Below are 15,884 nucleotides of genomic sequence, written 5' to 3' on the forward strand. Positions count from 1 at the left end.
AATATTGACTGCGTTGGAGGGGACCCTTGTGGCAAAGTGGTAGTGTCCCTGCTTCTGGACCAAGAGACTTGGGTTCAAATCACACCTAATCCTGAGGTGTGCAACAGCATCTCTGAACAGTTTGATTAGAAAAAATAAATGACCGGCTGAAGGGCCTCTTATGGCACAGTGGTAGTGTCCATGCATGTGAGCTGGGTTCAAGTCTCACCTTCTCCAGGGGTATTGTCATAACTTGTCTGAATATGTTGATAAGAGAAAATATCTGGATGTTAGACCGATCGTACTTAGGCACAGATGCAAGAAAAAATTTCCAAAGACCCTCTATTGCTCTGTTTTCTCTTTAGAAATAATCAAACTAGTACAAAGTATGAGCAACTTTCTGTTGCTGTGTCAGCTTGGTAGCATTTTTTTGTCCATCATAAACTGCCTGTCTGTGAAGACTAAAACTGCAGAGTTGACTCTCATGCAACACCAAGGCACTGCTGCTTTTTCTAAAGTATTATCCATCGACTGAAATGCTAAACTGAATCTTTCACTGTTTCAGATGGATATTAAAGGAACACCATGCCTTTTTAAATCAAGCAAAGTTGTTCCAATGTCCTGGTTAACATTTCTCTTTCCACCAGTACCACTAGTGAAATGAAAGTACAGAGCAGTCATTCATTTTATGATCGTATGTGGGAAATGATTGTCTTGTCTGTCCGTAGAACAACAGTCATACAGCCATAGAGTCATACACTACAGAAACAGACTCTGCGGTCCAACTCGTCCATGCCAACCAGAAATCCTAAATTAATCTAGTCTCATTTGGCCAATATCCCTCTAAACCCTTGCTATTCGTATTCCCATCCAGGTGCCTTTTAAATGTGTAATTGTACCAATCTCCACCACTTCTCCTGGCAATTCATTCCATACATGCACCACCCTCTGCGAGGAAAAAGTTGCTTTTTAGGTCCCTTTTAAATTCTTCCCCTCTCACCTTAAATCTATGCCCTCTAGTTTTGGACTCCCCACCCCAGGGAAAAGACCTTGTCTATTCACCATATCCATGCCCCTCATGATTTTATAAACCTCTGTAAGGTCACCTCTCACCCTCCGACACGCCAGGGAAAATAGCCCCATCCTATTCGGCCACTCCATACGGCTCAAACCCTCCAATCCCGGCAACGTCCTTGTAACTCTTTTCTGAACCCTTTCAAGTCTCGCAACATCCTTCCTATAACAGGGAGATCAGAATTGAATGCAGTATTCCAAAAGTGGCCTAACCAGTGTCCTGTACAGCCGCAACATGACCTCCCAACTCCTACGCTCAATATGCTAACCAATAAGGGCAATCATACCAAACACCTTCTTCACTATCCTATCTACCTGGGACTCCACTTCCAAGTAACTATGAACTGCACTCCAAGATCTCTTTGTTCAGCAGCACTCCCCAGGACCTTATCATTACTGTATTCCCAAAATTAATTTACTGTATGAAGCACTTTGAAATGTTCTAGTGTCCTAAAGTTCTGTATAATTGAAATATGGTAATGTTCAGTGAGGTTACACAAATAGTTTATATATCCCTTTAGCCTTAAATCTTTGATAAATGCATCTTTGTTAAAATGAATTTCCTAACTCTGAGCTCTCATGTACAGAAATATCTGGTCAGAGTGAATATTGGAAAATTGAATAGTTTATAAGAATATAGGAAGCAAGAGTAGACCATTCAGCCTTTTCTGCCATTCAAAGGGTTCAAGGCTGATCTGTATCTTAACTCCATTCACCCACCTTTGATCCATATGTATTTTTCTCATTCATTTGTGGGATGTGGACGTAGTTTGCTGGCCAACGTTTATTGCCCATCCCTAGTTGCCCCAGAGAAGGTGGTGGTGAGCTGCCTTCTTGAACTGTTGCAGTCCACCTGCTGTGTGAATACCCACGATGCCCTTAGGGAGGGAATTCCAGGATTTTGACCAAGTGACAGTGAAGGAACGGCGATATATTTCCAAGTCAGGATGGTGAGTGGCTTGGAGGGGAACTTGGAGGTGGTGGTGTTCCCATATATCTGCTGCCCTTGTCCTTCTAAATGGGAAGTGATGGTGGGTTTGGAAGCTGCTGTCTGAGGATCTTTGTTGAATTTCTGCAGTGCAACTTGTCGACAACACACACGATTGCTACTGAGCATTGGTGATGGAGGGAGTGGATGCTTTTACATCCTTGATTATGAAACTCCTTTGATTTTAGTCTAGAATTATTAATGGAGTTAACAGCTTCTACTTTTTGAGGGAGAGAGTTTCACAGATTGTCATCCTTTGTGTGAAAAGGTTTTTCCTAGCTTCACTTCTGAATGGCCTGTTTCTGAATTTAAGGATCTGCCTCATTGTCCTAGCTTTGAATCATCACATGTGCTTTGCCTGTCTGGTGTGTCAATATTTACTGCCTTGGGCAGAATGGGTTAGATGTGCAGCTAACTCTCTGGCTAAATGATATGATGTGCAAACAAAACAAGGTGATGTGTGGATCAGGAATACAGTGCCTGGAAATGTGGTGGAAGCAGATTGAGTTGAGATTTGCAGGTTGATTATTTGGATCCTAATGGTTTGCAGGGATAAGGGGAAAAGACAGAAGATTGGCACTTGGTAATAGAACTGGCACAGATTCAATGGACTGAATGGCCTTCTTCTGCACCAAAACAATTCTGTGTTTCTGTAAATCTTGTTTCTGTAAACTTGAGAGGCTGACAAGTGTATTTCCTGTCAATGAGGCATTCTGGTCACAGTTGAGTTGAGTTCTGTAACTTTGGGGAAATCCAGGATATATTGGGCCAGCTCAGTGGGTTAAATATCTGACAAATAACCACTGCTTCTTCATCTGTGTTACCTAAAAAAATTAGCAATAATAAATGGGCTTAAGTGACTTCATAACAGCAATGTAGAATCTTGGAAATTACAGAACAGAAAAAGCCCATTCAGCTCGTCATGCCAATGCTACTGCTAACTTTTCAAATCGGGTCTATTCTAATTATGTGTTACAATGCACTTTCACAGAGCTGGCTGATTTTGTTTTATTTTTAAACCATCCATTGGAAACCATTTGAAGCTGTTTAAGTTAATGATTCCTGAGTTTGCAGGTCATTCCTCAGTAAGTAAGGAATAGAAATATGAAATTTCTGTGGATGTCCTTTTTTTACAATTTGAAATCCATACAGATCCAGAGATTCTTTCACCTGAATCTTGTAGAATTTGTGTTGTGCTTTGCAAAACATTTAAATCCCGTAGCCTGTGTTGATTGTAAAGAGTGGTTTCATACACGTTCCAGAACCTGGCAAGAGCCCATGTAGTGCTAATGGATAAGATATTTATGCTGTTGGGTTCCTGTCAATGTTGTCCAGGATTATGAGTTTGGGGTAGAAGTAAGTCATTGCAGTGTTCAATTAGCCATGATCATACTGAATGGGTGACCCTTCAGTTTAATCAGGATACTTAGGGTAACAGTTCAAAAAAAAATCATGAAAATGATTGTTAAAGAATATATGCAAGTTGTAAAATTATATTTAGAGTAGCGTAGCTTCGAGCAAACTCATGCAACACATAATTAGAATAGACCCGATTTGAAAAGTTAGCATTAGCATTGGCATGACGAGCTGAATGGGCTTTTTCTGTTCTGTAATTTCCAAGATTCTATATTGCTGTTATGAAGTCACTTAAGCCCATTTATTATTGCTAATTTTTTTAGGTAACAAACTTTCAAAATGGTACTCTGAAGTCTAGACGTAGTTTGACATTCAGGAATTTGTCATGAAGTTGCGTATATCCCGAGTTAAACCTGGGAACTTCATTACGGGCCCAAGGTAGGAGGGTCTTGCTATTTGGATGCTAAGACTCATGTAGACGTCCCCCCGCAGCAGTGGCTGCTCCTTCAGATCTTGGCAAGTATTGGGGGAAACAGTTAAACAGGTTAAAGAATTTAGAAAGAAATAGGTCTAGGACTCAAAAGGAGTGCAAATTAAAGGAGGTAAATTCATTATCAGATCAGCTCTAGAAAGAGAAATAGAGGGGGAAAGAGAGACAGACTCACAGTTGTACAGCACAGAAACAGACCCTTTGGTCCAACTCGTCCATGCCGACCAGATATCCCATAATAATCTGGTCCCGTTTGCCAGCATTTGGCCCAGATCCCCGTCAACCCTTCCAATTCATGTACCCATCCAGATGCCTTTTAAGTGCTGTAATTGTACCAGCCTCCACCACTTCTTCTAGCAGCTCATTCCATACACTCACCACTGTCTGTGTGAAAAAGGTGTCCCTTAGGTTCCTTTTAAATTTTTCCCTCTCGCCTTAAACCTATGCCATCTAGTTTTGGACTCCACCACCGTAAGGAAAAGACATTGGCAATTCACCCTATCCATGCCCCTCATGATTTTATAAACCGCTATAAGGTCACCCCTCAGCCTCCGACGCTCCAGGGAAAATAACCCCAGCCTATTCAGCCTCTCCCTATAGCTCAAACCTTCCAATCCCTGCAACATCCTTGTAAATATTTTCTGCACCCTTTCAAATTTAACAACATATTTCCTATAACAGGGAGACCAGAAAAAGTAAGAATTGAATTTTTAAAAATCTGACATCTTAAAAATCTCTGAAAATCATTCACAACCTGAAAGAATGAGGCTCCACATTTATAATTTGTAGACTCAGATATTTACAAGATGGGGGCAGCACGTGTCAATGCATAAATAGTTGCAGCAACAGCTTATTTATAGGGATCAAAATAATATAAAAATTGCTTCATTCGTTTCCTGCCTTCAGATAACTCTTGGATTTGACAAGTAAAAAGCAGGACAATTTCTGGCATGATTATTTCACACAGCATGCATTCCCTCTGGATAATATGTTTTGTTCAGTGTTAATTTGTGTGTTTGTAATTTATGATTTAGTCATCAGCTGCTATTAGCATCATGCAACACAGAGTCTCCTGCAATTACTTCTCTTTCTAGCCCTACAACATTACCGTAACATTATAATTATTTGGACATTGGTGTGTAGGCCATAACATTCTAGAAAATAGCACCAGATGAGAGTTTTAAGTGAGATTCCATGGTCCATGAACTTTTGACTTTGGTATCTTAAAGCAGTTATTTTCAATGATATCGATATTGAAGGCTAGCTGAAATATTTCTTGAATTTAAACAGACTAGGTGACTCTTAGAGATCAACAGTGCATCGCCAATTAGTTTTCGCTTTGGTGATGAGTGCAATATGGGTGGTCCCTGATTTATGAATCCTCTTACTTACAAATGCAATCCTGTGCAGGAGTGTACTAATAATTTTAAAGATCCAAATATTTCCTCATACTTACAAACGACAATTTTACATTGTCCAGCGTTGTGTTCCGACTTGCAAATAGATTGAAGCTGAGAGCACACTTTCAACCCAGGGACTGCCTGTACTGAATAGTACAGCTCTGCCCTAGTAACAGAATAATGTGCTATTTGTTACACGGTTATGTCATTTGCGTCTTTTATAAACCATCCAACTTAATGTGATGACTATCAATAAAGATCCACTCATGAAGGTTAAGTTTTATATTCAACGTATTGCCTGTGTTAGGATTCTGGCTGATGGCAGTACTGGGCAAGTCGGATACCAGAAAGAAACTGGCTTCATAGGTCATATATTTAACTTCTGCAGTTGTTTAATGTGATGGTTTATCACAAACATGTTCAGACAAGGCTGTAGATGTTCTTCGAAAACAGGTCATAAATTCGTCATATGAAATAAAACGAACACACGCTTATAGTTATAAAGGTCATGAAAACAAAGTATCAACTTATTTCACAATTTACAGAGACTGAGTCCCAGAGAAATAGCACTCCAATTTTAGCTTTTTAAATGTTTACTAACTGACACTTTCCAGTTCCCTTTTTACCCTTGGAATATGGATAATTTTATGATTTCTTTCAGACCTGGCTAGTGTGAACCTTTCATGGTTCTGATAGCCTGAACATCTGCGGTCTAACGACTTGAGGATTTATATCCAAATGTTCTCTTCTTGGGAGCTCCATACAATAGGAACCATTCTGCTAAGATGACTGGCTCCCATGATTTGAATGGGAAAAACTTGGTTTCCCTGCTACCTTCTGAATTGGGCTTCTGATTCTCCTGAACTAAAAGCTTGAAACTTCTCTTCTGGTCAAAAGTAAATTTCATGTCCTGATGTGTTTACTCTACATGGCATAAACCCAGCAGTGTATACATTTTATCCATTAACACCCAGGTGCTCTTCCAGGCACGTTTTGTCTTCTTGGAACTGATGCACTTGGATTACTGACTTTTTGACCTGTTTATTAAAAGAAAACTTCACAGAATTGAACACAATCCTCCTACCTTTCTTAAAATCCAAATCCCAAAAATGATAATATGCATTCCATGATATGCTTTTCCAAGCTGTACACTTATATGTTGCTTAAATTAGAACTCTAGTATGTACTCAGCACCGACAATAATCAAGGTTGGATCATCTTTGAAAGCAACAGCCCAAGATAACAGAGTAAGGTGCATCAGAAGTACACTCTGTCAGGCTTTTAAACATTTGGAGACTTCTTGTGTTAGGATAATATGCAGTTGCACGTGGAATTGCACTTTATTCACAGTAGGACAGCAAAAAAAGCATGGGTGTTTCTGGGACCTTAGAGCTAGCATCATTATTTAAGGGGCTGGCACTGGAGAATTGGTCAGAACCAAGTTGGATGGGTGCCATTGTTAAAGATGACTTGGTATAATTACACATATAGTCATTTTGGAATGTTGAAAGGAAAGTTTGCTAGCCATAGGTTTTTTAGCAGATAATGAGTCTTTGAAGTTAAAGACTGTAGCCAAAAAAGATATGGAATTATTCCACATTCTAACTCCACAATGGTTGCTATGCAGTTCCTGATTTTGTGCCATTCTGAAGTACAGCTAAACAATAGCACTGGGTTTTATGGATCTGCTCCCAATCTCTGCATAAAGGAAGTCAGCGTGCATGACCATCTCCTATTCATTTGCATGGCCTGACTGCCCTACTTGCTATCATCTAAATGACACATTTTCACAAAGTCCAGAACTACCCACTTCTGTGTTACAGTCTAGGATGGCAATCTTGCCTGATTATAGAGATCTTGACATGTGAGGCCTCAATATGTTAGATAGCCAACAACTTTTCCCCATGGTAGGGGAGTCTAAAACTAGAGGGGGCTAGTTTAACTGCAGCTTTAGATTGAGAGGGGAGAGATACAAATGGGTCCAGAGGGGCATTTCTTTTTCATACAGGGGGTAGTGAGTGTCTGGAATGGGCTGCCAGACGTAGTGGTGAAAGTGAGTACAATGTTGTAATTTAAGAAATATTTAAACAGGTATGTAGATGATGGGATAGGTATGGAGGAATATGGACCAAACACTGGCAAATGGAACTAGTTTAAATTGTGAAAACTGGGCAGTATGGGCAAGTTGGGGCAAAGGGCCTGTTTCTGTGCTGCAGACCTCTATGACACTGAAATATTCAGCTATTTGTTCACATTTTTGAGAAGGTTCAAGTTTGATGTCACTTTGTATGTTAACAAAGCTATTTTATTTTTGTTACAGCAGTACCTCAGGACTGGTCAGACTATGCTCTTTGGTGGGCAAAGAAAAAATGCTGGCTTCTGAAGACACATTGGACTCTGGACAAATATGGAATCCAGGCTGATGCTAAATTGTTGTACACTCCACAACATAAATCATTAAAATTGCAGCTACCCAATATGAAGACAGTAAGGTTAAAAGTTAGTTTCTCATCTGTGGTCTTCAGGGCCGTTATTGATATCTGCAAGACTCTGAGTAAGTAGATAATTTTGTTTAATATTCTAACTTCCATAATTAAGAATTAATGGTGTAGTAACTATTGAAACATGGTATCTAACGAGCACTTCAAACTGCCTTTTCTTTTGCGTCACCCTTCAGACCGTGTTAGTTTTTTTGCTTCATGTTACAGCTGGTGCAGAGAGGACAGTGAAGTCTCTGGGACCATGTGAAGTTTAGGTCCAATGTCTCCTCAAACAGCGAGAATTAAAGATAGATGAAGAAATAGGAGGAGTGACCGAGAAGGTGATAAGTTAATTATAGCCATGTTCAATAGGAAAGTGAAATTGGGAAAAGCGTAATTGGGTTCACAATGATGGAAATGAGAAGTAACAAAAAAAGTAAAGAAGAATTTAAAACTTGAACTTACTATTTGTGGGATGAGACTCTTTACCTCCAGTAGGTTTCTTTCTCTGCCTCTTAAAGTTTGAAAGAGTTGCGACAACCACGTCACCAGTGGCCTTAAATATCTGTGGAGGGATTTGTTTGTATTTACTGCACAAGTCCAGTATTTTGGTGATGTTCATGGGCAGTTTGACACGAGCTCATGTTTTTGCGAGGCTAAGGATGCAAATGATCCAGAGGATAATGCCACATCATTTCCTTGCTACAAATTTCTGTGGGGGGACAGGTGGGTTAATCTGGAAGGTGCTGTGAACTTGAGATCATTTTTCCAGCTATTTCTGTATCTTTTAGCCTTTCCATAAATTGAAACAGTCTTAGCAGACCCATAGTTAACTGCTGCAAAATGTGCTGAGTGTTATTTTAAACAAACTGTTTGCACAAATGTACTTAGCAAATATACTCAAGTTTGTGATCTATTTCACTAGAAATGACATATAGTGAAATTCGAACTCTTTGATTCTGTAATTGTATTGACAGCAATAATCTTTATTTTGTATATAGGAAATAGATGCAGTCAGCTAATGATAAGTCTAAAGGGCAGTGATTTATTTACATCTCATTAGGAGATTGATGCTGTTCCAAAACTCTTTGATTTATTGAATAATCCATGCAAAGCAATCTTCAGTTCTGCAAATTTTCAATGCCCTCCTGTCCAGTAAATGCTTTATCCTTCATAGATTACAGAATACCAATTCCAAAAGAAAACACATTTATGAGCTGTATTGGTTCTCCACAAGTGATTGCTTCTACAGAAAATCTATTCAAAGCTGTAGAAAAATGACTTAGCAAAAGCTTATTGAGCACAACCTGTCCACTGTTTCTGATGACTTGTACTTCCCATCTTCTAAAGGATTGTCTTCTGTAGGCAAATCATATTTTCAGCAGAAAAATCAATGGAACTTTCTTGCAATAACCTGATTAATGCTACAGAACTTCTGATAATTATTTGATAGTCCATTTCCCATGTTCAATTCCAGGAATGTGTTGAAGTAATTAAGCAACCATTTAGGATGGATATTGTATTTGAACGTGCTAGCTGTTGTTAGGGTTTGCACTTTGTCTTTTTTTGCCGCACCTATGCATCATATTTTCATCATCATTGTTTTCATCCAATTTCCCATTGGTTTTGACTGCATTCTGCTTTTTGCATTCTCTCCCAGTGTTTCTCACTAGCCATTGCAATTGAGTTTGCACAAGCCTAAGTAATACCGCAAGCAGAAGAAAATGCTTTTTCCCATCTGAAAAACGTTTACAACCCTCCATTATGTTTTCTCGGGAAAATTCCCCTGTTTCAGGAGAAATAAGTTCAAATTATTGCTCCCAAACTTATTCGTTGCATGTCACGGTCAGTGCCTACCCTGCCACTACTCATTTCAAAAGTGGAGTGCTGGTCTTCTCTAATCTAACCCATCTGCTTGATCCTGCACACGTACTGAGTCCCTAAATTCAAGATGGCCGAGGGAACGGTAACGGTTGACTTCTGATTGTGGGGGTTGGCCGCAAGTGGGCTCATGCAATGGGTTCTGCCGCATCCACACAGCTTCATCGATGCCTGTCCAGCTTGGTAGCTCGGTCACGTTTGCTTTTTGGTTTTGGTTGCTCTGGGGCCTCCGTCTGATATCCTCCTGCTGGAGGCCGTGTATCTCCGTCTCCGCTCAACCTCAGGCGGCCACATCAGAAAACGAGCCAGAACCCTGTCAGTCGACTCAGAGTCAGGACCCATCAGTCAATGTCCGATGTCAGAGAAGCCTACGGGACCCGCACAGCATTGACCGTCTCCAGCTTGGAGGCAGCAGACATGGAAGCGATGGCGCCGGTGGTAACAGGAAAGATACAAATTGCCAGGACCACGGGAACAATGTCAGATGGTGGTGACTGGAAGAGAAGAGACAGTGAAGTCTACTGAGAGGGAGAGATGAACTTTTGAAGCTGTTTCAGTTTTAGCAATATAAATTTAATATTAATTTATTGAGTATTTTACCATTTGTACAGTTTATTGAGTAATTTATTCTGTAATCCAAGATGGCACCAGAACGTGGTACCTAAGTACAAGTGACAATATTACATAAATTAATAAATCTACATCTATAAGAGTGGTTGAGACATGTTGCTGAGGGATATCTAAAGCTATGACAGTATATAATTTTTTCTGCTGATAGGTACTCCCTCAGAATGCCCATTATCTTCATGAGAGGAGAAATGCAGGGTGGTGTGAGCTGTGATACAGCTTTCTCAGTCTTTTCCCCTAGTTTTTTGAAAGAGAGCAAGGGAAATTGCTGTGTGTTGTTTTTATTTATTCATTTTGTGGGATGTGGGCATCACCGGCTAGGCCAGCATTTATTGCCCGTCCCTAGTTGCCCCTTGGGAAAGTGGTGGTGAAGTGCCTTCTTGAACCAATGTGCTGTGGGTTGACCGTCAATGCCATTAGGGAGGGAATTCCAGGATCTTGACTGAGTGACAGTGAAGGAATGATGATATATTTCCAAGTCAGGATGGTGAGTGTCTTGGAGGGGAACTTGAAGGTGATGGTGATCCCATATGTCTGCTGCCCTTGTCCTTCTAGATGGAAGTGGTTGTGTGTTTGGAAGGTGCTGTCTGGGGATCTTTGGTGAATTTATGCAGTGCATCTTGTAGATAGTACACACAACTGCTACTGAGCGTCGGTGGTGGAGGGAGTGGATGTTTGTGGATGTTTGTAGATGTTGTGCAAATTTAGAGGGTTCATTTGGGAAACTTAGCCTGGGCTTCAGATAAGTATAATTTGGGTTTCACCCAGATCTACTCAGTAAAATAATCTACCTCCCATGTATGTTGAAGGAGAGACTCTAGAACCTATTCATCACTTCCTATCACTTCCTGTACTTCCTAAAAGCCACCTTTTGAAGAAAGGATCCAACGCCAGACCTTGTACAAGCTACAGCAGTGAGAGTTTGACAACAAAAAAACCCACGAGTCAGCAAAAATCCCAGTGTACAAGGTGACTATTGGCATCACACCCTTGTACTGCAATAGTACCTGGACTATAAGCAATACACAAGAACGCCAGATAAATTCTACCAGCAGTGCCTCCATTACAATCTCTAGTTTTATTAAGAGGGCCATTGAACAAATGGTAATGTCTTTCTTGAAGTTAGCTCCACAACCACTTAGGAAAACCTCTTGCAAAACTGTGTATGATGAACTTGATATTCCATCCAATGGCTAAAAGGCATCTGCCCCATTAAGTTCTATTTTCTCAACTCTTAAGTGGCCTTTATTCCACGGAGGACAAAGAAAACACTGCACATGCATTTGGAGGCTCTTGATGCATGACAGCATTGGCATTAATGACTGGAAGCGGTTTGTTGTCGGTTGCTTAAAATGCTTTGAAACCAAAGGCAGAGAAGAAAGGACAGGGAAGAAAATGCTACACTCGACATCCCACTACCTCTTGGGACATCTTGGCCGTACGCCCAAAGAATTGAGGTTTGGGAATTAGCCTAATTGTCCTGCAAGGAACCATGGCAGAAACCCATGACTCTGGGTAGATGCCATTCTTGAATCACAGACAGTCCAATGATGATCTACATGATCCTGAAATAGCCAATTTCCTGATGGTGGTTTGCAATTCAGCCATGCATCAATGGCACATAGATTTTTTTTTTTATTCATTCACGGGATGAAGGAGTTGCTGGTTAGGCCAGCATTTATTGCCCAGAGGGCAGTTATGAGTCAGCCACATTGCTGTGGGTCTGGAGTCACATGTAGGCCGGACCAAATAAGGATGGCAGTTTCCGTCCCTAAAGGACATTAGTGAACCAGATGGGTTTTTCCAACAATCTGCAATGGATTCATGGTCATCATTAGACTTCTAATTCCAGATATTTATTGAATTCAGATTTCACCATCTGCTGTGGCAGGATTCGAACCCAGGTCCCCAGAACATTACCTGTGTCTCTGGATTAACAGTTCAGCAATAACACCACTAGGCCATTGCCTCCCCGATTTTCTAATCAACGTGTTCAGAGATGTTGTGACACACTTCTCGAGCTCATGGGATTTGAAGTCATGGAAGTCACTGCCGCTGGGTCCTTGAATTCCCTCCCTAACGGAATTGTAAGCCTACCTACAGCACATAGACTGCAGTGGTTCAAGAAGGCAACTCACCACCACCTTCTTAAGGGCAACTAGGACGGGCAATAAATACTGGCCCAGCCAGAGATGCTCCTCCTGCAAATGAATATTTAAAAAAAAAAATCAGCCCAGGTCATATGAAGTTACTAGCAATCAAGGATCTACATGGTGAAGGAACAGAAGCCAGCTCAAACCAACTGCTGTACAACATGTCAATCATGCACAAAGAGAGTGACGAAGAAAACTCTGATTGTGAAATTGTGCTGAATGGTAGCAGCCAGCAGCAAGACACAAAGTTGTCAACTAAGAGCAAATGTGTATAAGATATACCTCACCAGAATGGGTAAACAATTACAAGATCATGGGATTAAATTCATGGGATGTGACTACAATTTTATTGCCCATCCTGAATTGCTCCTTGAGTACTAGGTCCTTTTCAGACAGCAGTCAAGCATTAACCACATTATCTGTGGGTCTGAAGACGGATATCCTTAAGGATATTAGTGAACCAGATGCATTTTTACAGCAATCAACAAGGGTTACATGATCGGAGCTGGAGGAACACAGCAGGTCAGGCAGCATCAGAGCAGTAGTTTCAGGTTTACACCCTTCATCAGTCCTGTTTTCATGTCTGTACACTTATTGAATTAACGTGCCTGTGTACAACAAGCATATCTGGTTGAGATTTATTTCCTTTGGAAAAAGAGAAATATTAAAGGGACAGGTGGCACAGTAGTTAGCACTGCTGCCTCGCATTGCTCGGGACCTGAGTTCAATTTCAGCCCTGGGTGACTATCTGTGTAGAGTTTGCACGTTCTTTTTGGATCCTAATAATATCATAATCTGAAAACCAATTCACCCTATCTCAAAATGTTCCCTAGTTCACTTGATTCTTAAAGGTACACTGTACAGACGAAAATACAGGCTTTTTCCCAGCACTAGGTCACCTCATAGTCAATGAGCTGTTCTAAGTGTCAATTCTGAAGTCATTAACTGAGGGAAGAAATGATAGATAGCTACTTAAATATGCTTCAGCCTGCAAACCCCAGGCAACAGGATATTTTTCTAGACTGAAAGTTATGTAGCACAGACCATTATTGATTGATAAAAATAATTATAGTTACACAGCTGAAATGTCAAGTAATAAATAATGACCTGAACCTGAAGTTAGACAGTATGGCATTTTGCCATGTGTTCTTTGGCTGCCCTTCCAATTATGGTTCAGGTAAATTGCAACCACATACATCATCATCCTTGGTATCATTTAAAATATTCTTATTTATCAACTAAAGAATGTAAAATACAATTGATGGTATCCCACCCCCGGCCTCATCCCATATCCATCCCCCCTCCCCCTTATCCCTGCCTCCTTGAGCTGACGTAACCAGTCCATCTTCTTTCTCACCTATCTGCCCCATCCTTCCCATGACCTATCTTCACAACCACCTACCTGCATCCACCTACGACCGTCCCACCTATGACCTTCCCCCAGCCCCATCCCTTCCCTCTATTTATTTCCGAGCTCCCTTCCCCTTCCCCAGTTCTGATGAAGGGTGTAAACCTGAAGTGTCGACTTTCCTGCTCTTCTGATGCTGCCTGACCAGCTGTGTTCGTCCAGCTCCACGCTGTGTTAACTCTGACTCCAACATCTGCAGCTCTTGCTATCTTAGAGGTCACACTTTTAAATCAGAGATGAGGCATCTGTTTTTCTCAGAGACTGAGTCTTTGGAACTTTACCTCAAAACATGATGAAAGCAGAGTCCTTGAATGTTATTCATTCAGACAGTGAAAGTTCAAGTTAAACAAAGGGGTAAAAAGATTTGAAGGTGAAGGTGAAAGGTTATCAGGGTAAGCGAAATTGTGGATTTGAAGTCAAAATGAGATCAATGATAATGTCATAGAATGGTAGAGCAGGTATGTGGGGCCAAATGGACTATACCTCCATATATGTCAGGGAAGATTAAAGTCAAGGAATTGAATAATGAAGTACTCTAGCTCATACTGAATTAATTTTAATTGCTATCCTGTTTAACATATTTTGCTTTCCAAACCTTTTTCTCCCTGTGCTTTGTGCAATATCTAAAGGGATGCAGCAAATTATCAGTTCCTTAAACCTAACCGATTTGTTGTTGCTAAGCCAAATTTTGAGAAGTGTGCAGGAATATTAATCTGGATTGGTTCTTTTGTTGAATGTCCCTTCACTCCTATCGGGGAGCACCTAGCTTTCATCTGACATATCCCATGATCAAATGATGAGATACGCAACTCTCCATTTGAGGAGCGTGCGAGAGTGAATTCTTTGTTCAGCTATACAATGTTGTACTGTGTTTTGGTTTGTGAGTTGTAATCTCAGAACTGATTCTAGCATGTAAACTAGTATCTTTTATCGCACGCTGCTGTTCAGTCCCAATGCTACTATGTGATCACATGTCTTTCCTGTATAATGTTCAGCGATTTTATACATTCGTTTTTACCAGTTATGAATTCATGTAAGACTGTGTCACATTCCTGTTTATAGTTCTCATAAGAGAAAGGACATGTGATGACCTGTAGCTAGAATCAGACAGCTTTGTTGGATGAAATAAACAATGTGGTATTCTATCTTCCATTATTCAGCTGTGCAGTCAAATATGATTTAATGCATATTCAGTGAGCTCTATCATTATTTTTTATGATATTCACAAAGTTGTTAACAGTACTTAGAAAATTAAATTATGAGATATTGCAAAATGATCCTAGCTTGGCACCAAATTTTGTTGATAAATCCGAAATTAACATGCCTGACTATGTTTTAGAGCAAAGTGACATTTCCCCCATGTCAATTTCTCCCATTAATTTGATTTGATTCTGATTTTATTGTCACATGTACTCGAGTACAGGAGTACAGTGAAAAGTATATAATGTCGCTACACAAGGCACCATCTTAGGTGCAAGTACCTAGTTACAGAATCTTAAGATCAAAGTAGAAAAAAGGAAAGTTAAAAGTTAAACATTACAGTAACTATAGTATAACATAAAACATATGAAATAAGGTTAGAAGTTACACATTGCAGACCTTCTTAATTTTCCATAGAAAATATAGAAATAAAGCTGAAAGTTCGAACATTACAGTCTTTCTTAAGCGCTTAGCCACTTAAGTACTTATGTCAAAAGTGTCCAAAAACTGTGCTGGCTATTATTTCTAATTCACTTCTGTTAGAGCCTGGCTTAAATCATTTCTGCTCCTATACTTTTCGTTCATTTATTTTGTTCCTTACTGTGTGTGTTTTCACTGTCTTATGATGGTGTTATCTGCACAAGTAGAACATGAAATACTGAAAAGTGACGATACTGGTGTAAGAAGGCACTTTAGCTTGTATGAGACAACAAGGCATAGAGCTGGATAAACACAGCAGGCCAAGCAGCATCATAGGAGCAGGAAGGCTGACGTTTCGGGCCTAGACCCTTCTTCTGAAGGAGGGTCTAGGCCCAAAGTGTCAGCCTTCCTGCTCCTCTGATGCTGCT

The 15,884-nt window shown here is 40.3% G+C and overlaps 1 protein-coding gene across 1 annotated transcript in view; it reads left to right on the forward strand.

Annotated features, from left to right (window-relative positions):
- Nucleotides 1-15,884, forward strand: part of fermt1 (FERM domain containing kindlin 1) — a 76,877-nt gene that overhangs the window by 13,024 nt on the left and 47,969 nt on the right. Inside the window, exon 3 of the mRNA XM_048600902.1 lies at nt 7,608-7,841. Coding sequence (XP_048456859.1) covers nt 7,608-7,841 — 234 coding nt within the window. The remainder of the gene's footprint in view (nt 1-7,607; nt 7,842-15,884) is intronic.

Source organism: Rhincodon typus, chromosome 9 (genome assembly GCF_021869965.1).
Source record: "Rhincodon typus isolate 14 chromosome 9, sRhiTyp1.1, whole genome shotgun sequence".
NCBI lineage: Eukaryota > Metazoa > Chordata > Chondrichthyes > Orectolobiformes > Rhincodontidae > Rhincodon > Rhincodon typus.